The following is a 16,996-nucleotide window of genomic DNA, read 5'->3' as shown; positions in this document are numbered from 1 at the left end:
TCTCCTCATTAGTCATGTGCTCCAGCCCCCTAATCATTTTTGTTGCCCTCCACTGGCCTCTTTCCAATTTTTCCACATCCTTCTTGTAGGGTGGGGCCCAAAACTGGACACAGTACTCCAGATGAGGCGTCACCAGTGTTGAATAGAGGGGAATGATCATGTTCCTTGATCTGCTGGCAATGCCCCTACTTATACAGCCCAAAATGCCGTTAGCCTTCTTGGCAACAAGGGCACACTCTTGACTTATATCCAGCCTCTCGTCCACTATAACCCCTAGGTCCTTTTCTGCAGAACTGCTACCTAGCCATTCGGTCCCTAGTCTGTAGCAGTGCATGGGATTCTTCCGTCCTAAGTGCAGGACTATGCAATGGTCCTTGTTGAACCTCATCAGATTTCTTTTGGCCCAATCCTCTAATTTGTCTAGGTCCCTCTGTATCCTATCCCTACCCTCCAGCATATCTACCACTCCTCCCAGTTAATGTCATCTGCAAACTTACCGAGAGTGCAGTCCACACCATCCCCCAGGTCATTAATGAAGATATTGAACAAAACCAGTCCCAGGACTGACCCTTGGGGCACTCCACTTGATACCGGCTGCCAACTAGACATGGAGCCATTGATCACTACCCATTGAGTCCGATGATCTAGCCAGCTTTCTATCCACCTTATAGGCCGTTCATCCAGCCCATACTTCTTTAACTTGCTGGCAAGAATACTGTGGGAGACCATATCAAAAACTTTGCTAAAGTCAAGGAATAACACATCCACTGCTTTCCCCTCATCCACAGAGCCAGTTATGTCCTCATAGAAGGCAATTAGGTTAGTCAGGCATGACTTGCTCTTGGTGAATCCATGCTGAGTTATCTGAGTATATCTCACTTAACCATTTCCTGACATTGCAGGGGACTCGGGGCACTTATGCACCTTGGTCCCTCCTATTCTCTGCCTGCAGCACATCATAGTCTTGTCTCCTGCAGGCTGTCATACTTTGGTCTCATTTCAGTTGTTGGGTTTAGTGTGCGGGTGCTGGGTGGCACTGGTGGTCTGTGATATACAGGTCAGACTGGATGATCAGGCGGTCCCTTCTGGCCTTAAACCCTATGACTCTATTCCCAATTATTATTACTATTCATAATAATAACTAGCTCTTAGATGGAGCTTTTCATCAGTAGAATAGTCTTTCTTTCCTTTTTTATTTCCTGTAGCTAGCTTGTATTGTGGGGGGGGGGGATGGGGGGAGGGTGAACACAGAGATATGGAGAAGAATTTGTGTGTGTTTGGATGCACGTGCATATTCTTGTGGCTGTGCATGTGTATTTCCATGCATAGGAATATGTGTGTGTGTGTGTGTGTGTGTGTGTGTGTGTGTGTGTGTGTGTGTGTGTTTATATGTATGACTCTGTGTGTGTGCATGCACCTACACGTGTGTGTTAACACGGGATGTTCTGTGTTTGTGTTAATCTCCCTCTGCTTTCCCTCCCCCGCCCCTCCACCCACACACACTATGATATAAACAAACCTGCCTCTGGACATGTCATGGCTTAAAATAGATGTTCATATATCAGCCTTCCTACAGCAGCGGCGGCAGCGGCAGCAAGAGCTGCAGTAGTAGGAAGACATGGCCGACTGGATCTGACTAGAAAACTCACCCTGAGCTGAGAAATCACAGCCTGCACAAAGGTAGAGTAACGGGGGTGGGTGTCTCCCTCCCGCCTCCCGTTTGTTTGTCTTTCTGTCTCTTTGCTGAGCGTGTGGGGTTGGGCAGCCTGCCTGGGTGCGATAACGTCTATGCAGAGCAGCCGTGTGTGTAGGCAGGGTTTGTCTGTCTGTCTGTCTCTCTCCTCCCTCCCAGCGCAGCGTGAGAATGGCAGGGGTGGCAGAGGCAGCCATGTACCTGTAAGCAAGAGTCGCTGCATGCAGTAACTCACCCTGTGTTTTAAGACAGGAATGGGCCACATCTCCCAAGTAGCAATGGTGCTTTGGGAATTTGCTCTGCGTCTTGTATACCAGGTAGCAATTGGTGATATTTACCAGCTAGAGCCCACTGCACATCAGCACCCAGTGGGTGTTGGAGGAAGAAGATGAGGGTCAGATACATGGGTGAAGCCTATCGAGGTTCATGCCAGAGTGGATCTGTCCCACAGATTCTTAGGCTTGTCTCCACTGCAATCAAAGGTGGGTTTGCAGCTCAGGCAGGCATACCCCTGCTAGCTTTAATCTAGCTAACGCAGCTAAAACTAGCAGTGAAGACGCAGCAGCACAGGTACAGTATTGCCAATTCCAGAGATCAAAAATCAGGAGCCGGGCCCACCAAAATCATGAGATTGGCCCAAAAATCATGACATTTTTTAAAAAGATGTTTTTTTTAAATCAGTCTCTTGATGTTTGAATTCCCCCTGTCCATCATCAGGCATGTGCATGTGACCATTAGTGTCACCCACTCTCCCCCGTGTACTGGATAAGGTGATTTTGGCCCCTGCTGCAGGAACTCTTACCCCCACATCTGCTTATCTCCTGCCCAGCAATTAATCTTGTCCCCCAGTCTCCCATCAGTTCTGTCCCCACCCAACCCCACTCAATTCAGCCCCAAGCCCCCATCATCTCCACCCCATCATCTCCACCCCCCTGCCCTATGGACCCCCACTGCCTTCAGTTCACCCTCCCAGCACCACCCCATCTGCTCAGACTCCACCATCAATACAGGCCCCCCCACCCCATCAGCCCACCCACCCTCCTCACTTCAGCCCCCCCGCAGCCCCCAGCCTCATCTCTGCTCCTTAGGGTTCTTCACCCTCCCTAGGCCTGGGGGGCTGCAGTGGGGTTCCTTCTCCCACTTACCAGACCGGCAGGGGAGCAGCCGCCTGGGGCTGACAGCTGGAGTCCTGGCTGCACCTGGGGCTGCTGGCAGAATTTCTAAATAAAATTAAGCCTCACTTTTAGAACTGTCAAACGTGGGGATTTTTTTTCCCCAGTGATTCAATTGCTTATTTGAGATTTGGCCCTGCCCCCCTTCTTTATGTCTCAGATGAAGTTTCTCTTCCCTGCTGGGTGTAATCGTGCTGTCTCTTCCCCCTACTTGATAGCTTGATGGCTTTGTTTATCTGATATGTAAATGAATTCTCGTTGTCTTTCAAAGTACTTTGGAAGTAACTGCCCAGTGGAGAAACCACATTCCTTTGTTTAAGGTGGGGGTAACTCCTGTTGGACTGGAAACCCCATTTTAAGAATGTGGCGGGGCTGGAAAAAAAAAATTCTGACATCTGAGAGTTTTATCACCAGATCACAAGCTCATGAGGCTTCACTCTACTCAGAAATGGCGACTCTCCCAATCGATTCACGAGAGTTGGCAGTTTTGCAGGTAAACAAACCCACCCAGAACTCTGGATATCTACTTGCATGTGCAGCCTGCACCAGGGTCTGTGTTGACGAGTCTTCGCTGCTATTTTTAGCCGTGCTAGCTAGATTAAAGCTAGTGCAGGTATGTCTACCTGAACTGCAATCACACCTCCAATTACAGTAGGCATACCCTTAGCCAGCCATGGATCTGCTTGTAGCCTTATTTTAAGGGGCACGGTATGGGCCAGGCTTGGATGGGCCCAGGCTGAAGGGCCTGCTGCAACATGAGCGGGCAGACACCCCACAGCATTGTGCTGTTGATGATCCCAGCTGTGGTGTGCTGCCCACAGGCTTACCAGGTATTTATTCCTAGAGCCAGCAGGTCAAACATTCAGCAGAGTGCAGGAGACATAGGGCCAACTCTGGACCATGGTATACGCTGCTGCAGCTCCTGTTACTATCTGTGGCAGCTGCACCCAGTCGTACCAGGGCTGACGGGGAACCCCTGGCTCCAGAATAGTCTATTCCATGCCCTGCACAACCATGTTCAAGGCAGCATCCAAAATACCCTGCAGGGAATAAACTGTTGGGAGACATCAATAGGGAGGGAAGTACTTAGCAGGTCTCTCTAGATTCCTTCTGAATTCTGCAGTACCCTCATGATGTTTGCAACCTCTGTGCACAATCAGGTAAGTGTCTAGGGGTTTTCTTCCTTCGGCACCACCGGCTGCTGGCCCTTGCTGAGGGCAGGGTGCCAGACCGACTGAACTGATGGTCTAAGCCAGCAAGGCAAATCTGAGGTCACTCCATTTCCCCTTTTAGCCTCTGAAAACAATTGGCCAGTGCAGAGCCACTGATGGGAACAGAGCTGAGATGTGACACTTTGGACGGGTTCCCAAATGTTTGGAGGCAGCTCCAGGCAACAGCTGAGGCAACACATCAACAGCAGCAGCAGCATTCAGCTGGCTGCACTGAGGAGGAAGGCAGCAAAGAAGAAAAAATGTTCCCAGGGCTGATGCTTTGTTACTGAGGCTGGGTACATCTTCATATGGGTGGGACTGTCCCGGGAGGCTTGTTGTAGGTGTGAGAAAGGAGGCAGCATGGTCTAGTGGCTAGACCATAGGACTGGGAGTCAGGCCTCTTGGGTTCTATTGCTTAGCAATAAAAGTCTCATGCCCTACGATTAATGCCTCCCACCCCAAACCCAGAGCAGCCGCCAAGCTTTTCAAATGCAGCGGGGATGTTGCTGTACCAAGAGAGGTTAAGAGAGGGGAGGGATAGCTCAGTGGTTTGAGCATTGGCCTGCTAAACCCAGGGTTGTAAGTTCAATCCTTGAGAGGGCCACTTAGGGATCTGGGGCAAAAATCAGTACTTGGTCCTGCTAGTGAAGGCAGGGGGCTGGACTCGATGACCTTTCAAGGTCCCTTCCAGTTCTATGAGATAGATAGGATAGCCTCTCCCTCCCCTTAGACTGATTTTATTGGTACATGACAGGACGATGCCCAGTGAGACCCCACGTGATACCATATGAAATCCTCTGCCTGCTTCTCCTCCCAGCCCCAGAGCCTGGCACCAGACCCAGTATCTTCACTGCCTGCCAGCTCCTCCAATCCTAGGTTGGCACAGTCTGCTCTTGAGTTGGCATCGTGACTCTGGCAGCCAATGCCCTCTAGCCAGTTCAGAGGGAAGGCAGCAGCTGAGCTACTCCGTCATCCCATAAATAGAAAGCCCTGGGTACTCTGGTCCTGCCAGTGTGGCACTGATCCAGCAGAGAAGCGCTGGAACGTTGCCCCTTTGCCATGAAAGGGAGTGCACAAGTGGGCTGAAGGCTTTGGTGACCCCACTTCCTCCTTTGCTGGGTTCACAGTGTTCTGGCCCCATTAAACTCTCCCCAAATGCGCCACCTTCCAGGAGGGAAGCCGATGATGTACTGCCCCCTCCTGACATTGGGAACCCCTGGGCAGAGAAGGCTCTACCCCTGCAGCTAGTTGTTCACATAGCCAGGTTGCCGGGAGGATCGGCAGGGCTGCTTTGAGGTATTCTGATGCACGACCAACTCACCCCAGTTCCAGTGGACCCGGGAGTCTCAGCCCAAAGCTGTTTGACCTGGGTCTCCCGCTCAGGAAGAAGCAGCTGGATTTGTGTGTGTGTGTGTGTGTGTGTCAGGGAGGCGGGGAGTCTTTGAGCTGATTGCTTGTCACTTGGGGAAGGGCTTGGCAATACTCCCATGCCGGGGTCACCTAATGGCATCTCCACTACTTACAGGACGGGACCGTGGGTGACGGCAGCAGCAGCGTCATCACCCACAGGGATGCATTGTGGGTCTCGGGAGCTCCAATGGCTTTTATGTCCAGGTTCTCCAGAAGCAGCTCCAGGTCACCCAGCCGGGGGTCTCAGGAAGACGCCAGCAACCACCCCATCCTCAGTGTCTTTGAGCTGGAGAGGCTGCTGTACACGGGGAAGACGGCCTGTAACCATGCAGATGAGGTCTGGCCAGGACTCTACTTGGGAGACCAGTAAGTACAGGCCCAGGGGATGGGAGCACAGGCCCCCAGGTCATGAGGGGAAGTGGGAATTGGTGGGGATGGGAAGGAAGAGGGAAAGGGACTCAGTAGCATAGTTGTGGAAGGGTGCATGGACTGGGGAGGAGGAGACTGCAGCGCAACTGTGTGTGTGTGTGTGTGTGTGTGTGTCCTTTCAATTTGGGATAGTGGCACTCAAAAATGGCCCCTGAGGGTAAAAAATGGGATAGTGGCACTCAAAAATGGCCCCTGAGGGCCCATGTGAAAAGACCCACCACATACAAACTGGACACAGCAAACACCCTAGTTTACAGCAAGGGAGATTTAGGTTGTATGTTAGGGAAAACTTTCTCTAAGGTAAAACACTGGATGATTTAATTATAACCAGTTTAAATTATTAACTCATCAGGATGCTTTTACTATGTTATTAACCAATTGTCGTTAATAAAATAATAATAATACTTGGTCAGAATATCCAAGAAAAGAGATATATAGTAAATTAAACAATGAATTCACACGACTGTGGCTCTTCTGGGTAATGTTGATCGCTAATTTGGCTCCTGAATCACTGAGGTCTGAGTATCACTGCTCTAAGGACAGTTAAGCTCTGGAACAGGTTATCTAGGGAGGTGGTGGAATCCCCGTCACTGGAGGTTTTTAAGAACAGGTTAGACAAACAGCTGTCAGCGATAGTCTGGGTTTACTTGGTCGTGCCTCAGCATGGGGGGCTGGACTAGATGCTCTGGTCTACACTGGGGCGGGATCGACCTAAAATATGCAAATTCAGCTACGAGAATATGTATTTAGGTCCACTTACCATTGTCATGGCGCTGAGTCGACTGCTGCCGCTCCCCCGTCAACTCCGCCTGTGCCTCTCACAGCGGTGGAGTACCGGAGTCAGTGGGAGAGCACTCAGGGATCGATTTATTGCGTCTAGACTAGACACGATAAATCGACCCCTGATAAATCAATCATTACCCGACAATCCGGTGGATAGTGTAGACCTGCCCGATGATTTCTGAGATCCCTCCCAGCCTGACATTTCTATGATTCTATTCTCAAGAGGTTTGGGAAACCAGGGGTACATGATTAAGGGGCACTAGCAGAGCTGTAAAGGGGTAAGGGGAACCCAGACTAATATTGCAGGGGGGCTGTGGATCAGGATTGAGGCCCAGGATTGGCAGGAGCTGTGTGGGGAGCCCCAGGCTAGAATCACTTGGGGGTGAGAGACCGAGACAAATGTGTCTCAGAGGGGTAGCCGTGTTAGTCTGTATCAGCAAAAACAACGAGGAGTCCTTGTGGCACCTTAGAAACTAACAAATTTATTTGGGCATAAGCTTTCGTGGGCTAAAACCCACTTCATCAGATGCATGGAGTGGAAAATACAGTAGCAGGTATAAATACACAGCACATGAAAAGATGAGAGTTGCCTTGCCAAGTGGGAGGTCAGTCTAACAAGACAATTCAATTAACAGTAGGATACCAAGGGAGGAAAAATCACTTTTGTAGTGGTAATGAGAGTGGCCCATTTCAAACAATTGACAAGAAGGTGTGAGTAACAGTACGGGGAAATTAGTATGGGGGAAATTAGGTTTAGGTTTTGTAATGACCCAACCACTCCCAGTCCAGAGAAATGTGTGTTGCTAGCTGGGGAATGACAGATTTTTTATTTTTTAGTGTACCCACCAGATGACTCCCCTTCCGCCCTACACCTTCTTCTGGCCTGTTCCCTCCAAGCCAAAAATCCATGCTGGCCTGGTCCAAGTAGCTCTCCCCTCCCTAGTACCAGTTCTAGCAGATAATACTTGCACAGTCCACTGCCAAGAAGCACTCCCCGCTCAGCTGCTGCCACATAAGCTCCCCCATTTTAACCCTTTGCTCCCTTCTCTGCAGAGATATAGCAGCCAATCGGCGTGAGCTGGCCCGCCTGCGCATCACCCACATCCTCAATGCCTCGCACAGCAAGTGGAGAGGGGGTGCTGAGTACTATGAGGGCACCGGCATCCGCTACCTTGGCATCGAGGCCCACGACTCGCCCAGCTTCGACATGAGTCCCTACTTCCACCCTTCAGCTGACTTCATCCACCAGGCGCTGAGTGAGGGAGGAGGTGAGGGGCAGAGGAGGGGTTGGAGAAGAGGGAGCAGGGGTTGGGACGAGGAGCTTGGCTGGGCAAGAGGAAAGGCCGTGTCCAACACCCTCATCTCTAGTCGCCTTCTTTCCTTATAAACACGCCACCCATGGTTCTGTGCTGGAAGCAGTGGAGATACCATTAGCAAGACATGGGGATCCTCACTCCCACCTCCATAGCCCTCCCCCATGTGATTGGCTCAGAGAAACCTCCCAAACCACCTTCTTGAGTCTGCAAAACTGCCACCATAACACCAAGGTCACCATGTTGGACCAGCACAATGATCCTTCTAGCTCAGTATCTGGCCTCCTGCTGCACCAGAATAGAGCTACCTCCATCTACACCGGGATCCGCTAGACTAGAGCAATGGTTCAGCTAGCCCAGTATCCCAGCAGCCACCATTCTGGAAGAGAGCCAGGCCCCAATTGTGGGCCATGGCCTGGCTCTTTCATGCCATCCTGCTGGAACAAATAGGCCAGATCTGAGGTGGATCCCTTCCTCTCACAACACTGGGAGTTCGGTGTAAGCAACCCCTGGCATAAGGGTATGCCAGGGTGCGGGGTGGATCTAGAGCAGGATGGGGTGGATCTGAAGTCCCCAGACGAGACCAGGATTCAGGAAGTGCATAGGGGGTACAAGCATCTTTGGCCTCCCACACTCAGGAGGCGCAGCTCAGAGTCTGGCTCATAGGGACCGTGGAGTAGGGCAGGTTGAAAATGTTGTTCTCAAAACTGTTGTTCAAAGGAAGATTGAGTTTTTGACTAAACAACATGAAGTATCTGCTTTCCATGCAATGCTTAGTTTTTTCACTGAAAAAAAACAAACCAGAAAGTTTTTGATTTTCAACCAAAAACGGAACTATTTAGCCATACACTGGAATACTTTGATTGGAAATGCTGCAGTAGAGCCTCATAGGGGTTGTAGTTCAGTGGCCTCATGTTCCCATTCTCCTTGTTGAAGCTGGGCTTCATAGCCAGACATCATCTCCCATGATTCACTATGGCTGTGGACTCCCATGATGCATCACGTCCCCTGCCCGAAATGAGAGATTGTGGTGCTGTTATGCTTATAAGACGCACTACAGTGCATCCTGGCAGATGTCATCTGGCCGGTCCACCCAGCTTAGAGAGGAAAATGAAGGCACGAACCATTCAAACTACAGCTCCCACGAGGCACCACAGCAGCATTTCTTAATCAAGATCATTCAGATTTTGATTTTTCAATGAAAAGTCAACTTTTTCCAAGGGAACCCTCCTCCCCTGCCATTGTGTGACCATCTGTCCCATCTAGCCCTGTATCCTAACTCCTGCGCTGGAGTGACCATCTCACCCGCACTGTTATAGGACTGTTTCCTGGATTTCCCTAACCCCGGGCAGTGGGGCCTTGGGGCTGTAGCCCCTCTGTGACGCAGCTCCCCTTCTCTCCGCAGGAAGGATCCTCGTCCACTGTGCTGTCGGGGTGAGCCGCTCGGCCACCTTGGTCCTCGCCTACCTCATGATCCGCCACCGTATGACCCTGGTGGAAGCCATAAAGACTGTCAAGGACCACCGCGGCATCATCCCCAACCGGGGCTTCCTGCACCAGCTGGTCTCCCTGGATAACTCCCTGAGGCTGAAGCGGCGAGCATGAGCAGGCAGGGGAGGGGGCGCTGTTCAGCATCCGGTGCTCAGCCCAACCCTACTGCCAACTGAGCAGCAGACACAGGGCTTTCATCATGGGGCAGGCGCTTGCCAGGTGCAGCTGGACTCCCTCGGCCCATGTCCACCCTGTCCAGTGGGGTCCTCAAGGAGTGGAAGCTATTCAGAGGGGCCCCCAACCTGCAGCCCTGTGGTCTATGGAGGCCTAACATGCAACCTCCTTCCAGGCTGCAAGACTTAGTGGTGCACCCTGGCTCTGGGAAGCCCACGTGGGTTGGTTCTGCCAGCGGGCACACCCAGGCAGCAAGCCAGCCCTTCCTGTCATTGCTGTGAGATCCAATCTGTGTGCATTTCTTGGTGGCAATGAGAATTAGGCATGGCCCATGGTGTCGTAGACTAGGGGTGCCCTCAATGTAAAACATTTACCTGTCAGAATAAAGTTATTGCAGAGGAAAAACATATGGCCCCCCTTTGTGTGTTTTGGAGCATCTTTGCCCAGACCCCAAAGGAGGTTGAGAGATAGGTTCTAGACCATGTGTATTCAGGGATCACATCCCACCAAAGAGCTGAAATGCTGCTGCCTCTTCACTAGTAGCTCCATATGCAATATACTGCAGGGCAGTCAAAGGTCCAATCGGCCAGTGCTTAGAGAACTGAAAAAAGTGTGTGTGTGTGTGTGTAAGTAAGACAGTGCTTAAAGAGCAGCCCTCAGCAATCCTGCTCAGATTAGGGTGGGTTTTTTTTTTGGGGGGGGGGGGAGGGACAGGTCTGGGACCCCTCTTGTGACCCTTCCCGCTTTAAGCACTGCAATCAGCTCTTCATGATCCTCTCCCAGCCCCTTGGCTGAGGTCAGGTTTGTGAGAAGGAAGCATCTGCCAAAAGGCATCTACCTGACAGGACAGGGTGGGCTGGGAGAGGGAGTGTTGTCTCCCTCCTTATCTCTGCAGTGAGGGATATAAGAATTGTGCTAAGAGGCCCCTCCAGCCCTTCTCCTCACAGGGACATGGGGATCCTCCCCCACAGAGCTACTGGAGGGAACGAGCCAGCAAAGGACTAAGAAACCGAGACCCTAGGGGTGGGCCTGGAACAAAATGCTTGGGAGAGGTGGGATCCTGATCCAACGGCAATAGCCAGAGTACCCAGCACCTCCCAGGGACAGGCTCCATCTTTGAAGCTTGGGTTCATTTCTAGAATAGTGTTTATACGTGGGCTTTGGAGGGAGGGGGGTTGGGTGCGATAAGCTTTGAGGGGTGTCTGCCCCGTTTTTGGTGAGGGGCAGGTGGCCATATCTTAAAAAGTCCACTGACATTGGGGCAGTCACTAACTAACTTGCAGAGCAGCTGACTCTGGGCAAAGACTGAGTGGGCCACGGAGCCTGAGCTCCCCTCTGCCACAGGCAGCTCAAAACCAGCCCAGCCTCTGCCATATTCCATAGATGCCAGATACTCTGCAGCGTGGGGCACGGGTCACTTGCTGGAGGATTCTCTGCACCTTGAAGTCTTTAAAGTTTTTTAAACCATGATTTGAGGACTTCAATAGCTCAGACATAGGTTTGTTGCGGGAGTGGGTGGGTGAGATTCTGTGGACTGCGTTGTGCAGGAGGTCAGACTAAACAATCATAATGGTCCCTTCTGATCTTAAAGTCTATGAGTCTATGACTCTATATTCCCAGCTGCATTCATTGCCACCCTGCTAAAAAGTTTCCCTGCATAAATAACAAGACTCAGGGAGCCATACTACCAATGACCACAAGGGAGCAGCACAAGATCGAAGAGCCATCCTCCCTCACCAGCATTTCAGGTGGCTTCACTGTGACACAGTTTTCCATCCCTGCAGGATGGAACTCTGGAGATAACTAGGCTCCATGTTTGGGCCCAGCTGTCTCCCCATATTACTAACTTGAAGCTCCAGACCCCCATGCTGCAAGGGAACCTCTCCCCATCCCTCCCAGTTTTAGGATTTCAGGGTGGGGAGTGGTCCCAAGCAAAGGTGGGTGTAAAGTCCTCTCCTGAGGAGCTCCAAATTCCCCCTCCAGATTCTATGCTCCACCCAGAGGTATTCTCCACCCTGTCCCCATGGGCTGGGTTGGGATGGTGCCAGCAAAGCTGGTACCTTGGCCTAGGAGTACCTGCATGAGGTTACAGCACAGCACACTGGCCAGGCACATTATCCGGGGGGTTCTTCTTTTGCAGAAGCACCAGGTGTCGTCCAGTTCTGGAGACTGGGCTGGAGGGGACCGGCGGCCTGATCTGCCTTGCCAAATCCTAGCTCAGTGTGAATGGATGGGCGGCCAAGTAGGGGGCTGTCCGTAAACTATGTAATGCATTGGGGGGCAAGTGGGTCCCTAATTTGGCATGTTTGTTTCAGTGTTACAAAATGTTACAAGGATAACATTTGGGTCTCGATAATCACCCGAAAAGGGGTCATGTAATGGATGGACCGGTCCTATGGAGGCAGAAAGCAAAAGAGAAAGTCTTTCCCAACTGAAGGGAGAAGGCAGGTAACAAACCCGCGAGATAAAAGGCCTGAGGCCCACAATCTGCAGTGGAGTTGCTGGGGAGAATCAGCTCCAGGATATAATACAATACAATGGATTAGAGTCATGAATTGTATCAACCACCAGATGGTGATGTTGCTCTCTGCCAAAAGAAGCCAGGCCACAGAAACCAGGACCAGCAAAAGTTAGCTTCCTTGATAACTACGCAGAGGCAAAAGTCTCCTTTTAACCCCCAGGAGCGGGCTGTACCCCTAAACACGCTGAAGGCCCACGCGGCAGCAACAGCAGCTCTGAGAGCATCAGGAGTCTGGGACGGTCAAGGGGAGGTGTTTCTGGGCTGCTCTCCAAAGCACCTAAATTGGGTATGCCAGGCACATCCCAGGCAAGAATGTCAGTACTGGTTCTGCAGCAGTCATCCTGTCTGGCTGCTGGTACTATGCAAGGGCAGCTCATATATCCACTAAGGAATCTCCTGCTTGGTTTGACCTGAGCCCGGCAGCCAAGACAGACTATTATGAGTACATAAAGGACTCACAGAGTCCTCACCCTTCATAGCTCAGGGCATGTCTACACAGCATTCTGGGGGCAAGCCTCCAGGCTGGGTTGACAGACTCAGAGGTTGGCATAGTCAGATCTTGAATTGGCGGCCTCAGGCTAGCGGGACTGACACGAGCACTCTAAAATAGCTGTGTAGACAGAGCTTTGACGTTGTGCTGGGGCTGGAGCTCATGCTCTGAAGAGCACCCGCCTCCCTAGGCTTCAGAGCACAGGGTGCAACTTCAAAGCGCTGTCTGTACAGCGATTTCTGTCAACCCAGCCTGGGAGACTCACTCCAAAATGCCGTTTAGATGTACCCTTGGGGACTGGAAAGAGACAAAGTGAAAAGCAGTTCCTTCTTACCCCTCATCTCTGATCCCTGTAGGTCTCTAGTTCACACTTGCTGACCTCTCTGGCTCAGTCTTTGAACTATGGGCCTCTGTCCTAGCTCCTTGGAGAGCGGCCTTCTAAGTTCATCTAAGCAACTCAGGCTGGTCCCATCTGCAGCTGTGTTCCACTTTGGTCCAACGGTCACAAGAGGGCACGCAAGAACTAATTTCCAGCGAGCCAGACAGGATTCAGAGTCAAGCTGTGCACAGTTGTTCTTACCCAAGTGCACTTGATCTGGAATTGTGGAAGCGGCCACAGTTGCCAGAAGCTTTACTGGGGTGCATGGCCTGTTCCTTCATGTCTGGGGTGAGCTCCCTTCTCCCCATGGCTGCCGAAGGGAGAGGGGGTGGTTTCAACCTATAACTAGAAATGAGGTCAAGCTGCAAGGTTTGGGTCCAGATTCCTAGCCCCATTCAAGCCCCCAAGCCAGGTAACATGTGACCATTCTAACCACTTTTTGGCAGGTTGATCAAAGCTGAAACTCAAAACAACCCCCATAGGTCAGGCAAATCATGTGCTGGGAACCAGTCGGTTTGCATAGCTCCCAGTCAAAGCTGTCTGGGGGCTGGGATAGCCTTGCTACCTACACACATACAAGTGGGAGCTAGGGTGCTGTACAAGCTTGCAGTGTAGGAGTGGGGAAACTTGCATAAAGGGCTATGAAGCAGAGACCAGAGAGGTGCGACCCCACCTAGGGTGACCAGATATCCCAATTTTATAGGGACAGTCCCGATTTTTGGGTCTTTTTCTTTTGGCTCCTATTATCCCCCACCCTGTCTCAATTTTTCACATTTGCTGTCTGGTCAACCTAACCCCACCTGATAACTGCAGTGGGCGTTCTGCACTTATAAATATAACAGCACCCCGGCTAGGCATTCATCCTAGGACACCTGTTTCTAAAACCACATGCCTCTAGTGCCTGAGCTAAAGTGTCAGGTTTGGAGAGTAACTGCTCCAACCTATGTATGAGTCAGTCACTAACAGGACAAAAACACACTTGACCAATGTGTTACATGAGCATCGGGCCCAAGGTATTGTAAGTTGAGTGCCCCAAAATGGAGGACCCTGAAATCAGTGGAGGGTTTTGAAAACCCTCTGTGCCTCAGTTTCCCCGTTATTTAAAATGGAGATTATCATACTTACCTGCCTCTAAGGTCTATGGCTGAAAAGCACTATAGCAGGGCTAATTAGCGGTGGCTATATTATGACCCACAAACACATCACAGTTCAGACCAGATTTAGCTGTATCAAACTGGCCCCATAATGTTTCCGGGGGTTGTTGTCCATCTGCTCCTAACATAGCTCCATTCTTCTTCCACTTCCTGACACACTAGCTGGCTGGCTGGGCAGCTCTGTGTATTTAGAACTTGGATCTTGTAAACATGTGTTGTTGAGGGCTCTGATAGCCCTGCAAGAGCGATTTGCTGTGTTTGGATGGTAGCCAGGTCGTCTGGGACTCCATAACACACCTGGCACAGTGTCTTGGCAGGGCTGAGGGCCCAGGCAAGCAGTGGGCTGGCAGGGTGCCCATCAGGCTCCCAGGGAAACATTGAGAAATGCTTCGCTCCCCCTTTGTCAATGAAAGAGATGTTTATGAGAGGTGGGGGAGGAGAGGAGGGCTAGGAATTGTGGCAAACCCTCCTTAAAAAGGAATTTGGAAATGGACTATTGTATCCCACTTCAAAGGCTTATATTATAGACTCTAGGTTGCTCAAGGCATGGTAGGACAACACATAGGAACTGCCCAGAAAAGGCACCAAGAGTATGAACAATAGAGGTTGCTCCAGGAAGCAAACCCAGGGATTTCTGGGTAACAGAAAATGTTGTGCTGGGTCTGGGCAGGGGCTCCAGAGGCTCCCGGGTAACAGAGACTGTGTAGTTGAACAGGACTCTGGTGATGTTCTGAAAAGTCCTTGCCTGATTGTGTAACTTCACCGCACGTGTTGTGGGCCCTGCTGGTGTGTGGCTTCCATTGTGTCCTGCTGCTAATTAAGCCTTTAATAGTGGGCATGGCCATTGTTCGATAAGGCTGGGATCAGGGAGGTGAGGGACACAAGGGAAAATTTATATGACAGCGGATCAGCAAATTAATCCAGTGGGTGACACCACAGATGCAGCTGTGATGGTGGATGGCGCAGTGACAGGAGACAGGCCTGAGGACAAAGGGGATGCTGGGATTTTCAGCTGGTGGAAAGATAGAAAGGCCCAAATTCATGCCTGCTAAGCACGACAAAGGGCAGGGCCCATGGGGGAGCAACAGCAGCTTTACTTCATCCGTTCTGCTCTCCTGTGTTAGGGGCTTGGGGATAGTTTGTTCCCTGGTGTAAGTTAGAGCAGCCCTAATTTGCAGCAGGGGATAGCTGCCTCCCTCTCTCCCCCAGGAATGCCCCAGGCACCCGGGGCTCCTGTGGGGGGTGGCATAGATCCAGTTACACTGACAGCCAAGGACAATTCTGATATAATTGGGGAAACTCCCCAGGGGGAACCATCTAGTGGCTTCACAGCCCCCTTGACCTTAGCTCGGTGGCCCTGAGGTGGCCCTGGGTCCACGGAGGAAGCAGATCGAGAGTTATTTTGATGCTGCGCCTCTGTAGCTTCCGACAGGCCCTAAGTGTGTTGCCCAAATGCCCTCCAGAGGAATAGCTTTGAGAGGTGGTACAGCAAGACGTCCCTATTGCTGAGCCTTGCCTGCAAATCTCTCTACTGCCAGAGGAGCCTTTGCCACTCCAGGAGAAGAGGTGCTGTCTCTGTTGGGTGACTACTAGACTTTCTAATGTATGGAACGTATCAAGCTATGAGCAGATGTGGTTCCTCTAAACCCCTAGTGGTACCCAGAGCGACTGACCTCTTAGAATCGCTGCCTGGGGGTGGGGGTGACTGATCTGAGAGCCAAGAGTGTACAATAGAAAAGACAGGAGTCCAAACATAATGATACAAGGAAAGTCAGGAGGGGCAGAGACAGGAAACTCGGGTCTTATCATTGTTGTAGCAACTAGAGGGATCACCTTTGTGCAGAGCACTGTACACATATACTAAACGGACAGTCCCTGCCCCCAAAGAACTTCCAGTCTAAGTCATCGTTCTCTTTTGCAGTAAAAAACACTTGATATCATCTTAGTTCCATGAGCCAGCATTTTTGGGGTTGCTAATTTAGAGCACAGAAACTGAGATAATACCAGGTGGGTGTGAGATGGGGAGGAAAATTTGGGTCTGAAATGTACAGTTGAGAAAGATGATTCATTGCTTTGGGTAAGCGCTCTCTCTCTCTCTCTCTCTCTCTCTCTCTCTCTCTCTCTCTCAGACACACACACACACACACACACACACATGCTTGGCAGAGTGGACATGGGCTACAAAACCTTTCAAGTGTAGGACATGAGTACAAATTCAACTGACTAGTAGCAAGCAAGTGATGTTAGTATTGCCTTTTTGGTAGCCCGTATTAAACGTATTTGGCAGGTCTCAGGGCTTGTCTACACTACAGGCAGAGTTGAACCAGTTTAACTTCTAGTGTGTTGTTAAACTAGTGGAACAGGCTATGTGACATTCTTATTTCAGTTTAAATTGGACATATTTCAGTTTAATTTAAGTCAATTACAAACAGGTTTAAGCTAAATCTAAATAAGCCCCTCTTAAACTGACATTGGAGTGTCCACACTATGGGTTTGCACTGGTTTAGCTAAACTGGTTAAATTAAACTGATACAAGTTTGTGTGTAGAAAGTGGGGCCTCAGTGGATGGATACCACTTAGAGCAGAAAGACTAATTTATATACTGACTTCTGCCTATTTTTCTGTTTGCAAATTATCCAGGATCAGTTTACAATTGCCTCAGATGTATTAATTATTGAAATTATTCCCTGAATAATTTTTCAAATGGGCCCACCATGAGCAAACTGATGAGGTTCAGAGAGCCACAAACTGAGCTGTGCTGGTTAGTATTGATTAG

General features: G+C 50.7%; 1 protein-coding gene across 4 annotated transcripts; it reads left to right on the top strand.

The window, feature by feature from the left end:
• Positions 1–1,547: 1,547 nt before the first annotated feature.
• Positions 1,548–10,081, top strand: DUSP26 (dual specificity phosphatase 26). 4 transcript variants are annotated; one of them, XM_065584620.1, is made up of 5 exons: positions 1,566–1,680; positions 3,280–3,358; positions 5,691–5,852; positions 7,752–7,966; positions 9,417–10,081. In XM_065584620.1, exons 2-5 carry the CDS (start codon positions 3,291–3,293, stop codon positions 9,614–9,616), a joined length of 645 nt encoding a protein of 214 aa, XP_065440692.1. In that variant the 5' UTR covers positions 1,566–1,680; positions 3,280–3,290; the 3' UTR covers positions 9,617–10,081. The 4 variants fall into 4 exon arrangements, with proteins under 4 accessions (XP_005285133.2, XP_065440692.1, XP_008166871.1 ...); XM_008168649.4 differs by lacking the exon at positions 3,280–3,358 and adding an exon at positions 4,159–4,372 and having other exon boundaries at positions 1,568–1,680; positions 5,602–5,852; XM_008168648.4 differs by having other exon boundaries at positions 1,577–1,680; positions 5,602–5,852.
• The last annotated feature ends 6,915 nt before the right edge of the window (positions 10,082–16,996 follow it).

The sequence above is a fragment of the Chrysemys picta genome, chromosome 2, assembly GCF_011386835.1.
Source record: "Chrysemys picta bellii isolate R12L10 chromosome 2, ASM1138683v2, whole genome shotgun sequence".
Classification (NCBI taxonomy): Eukaryota; Metazoa; Chordata; order Testudines; family Emydidae; genus Chrysemys; species Chrysemys picta.
Note: the sequence above shows the minus strand (reverse complement) of the source record. Positions and strands in the feature narration are given on the sequence as shown.

Coding starts and splice junctions, on each gene's coding strand:
- DUSP26 (XM_008168648.4), top strand. CDS start 3,314: ATGGCGACTCTCCCAATCGATTCACGAGAGTTGGCAGTTTTGCAG. Junction 3,359..5,601: donor GAGAGTTGGCAGTTTTGCAG/GTAAACAAACCC, acceptor CACTACTTACAG/GACGGGACCGTGGGTGACGG. Junction 5,853..7,751: donor GGACTCTACTTGGGAGACCA/GTAAGTACAGGC, acceptor CCTTCTCTGCAG/AGATATAGCAGCCAATCGGC.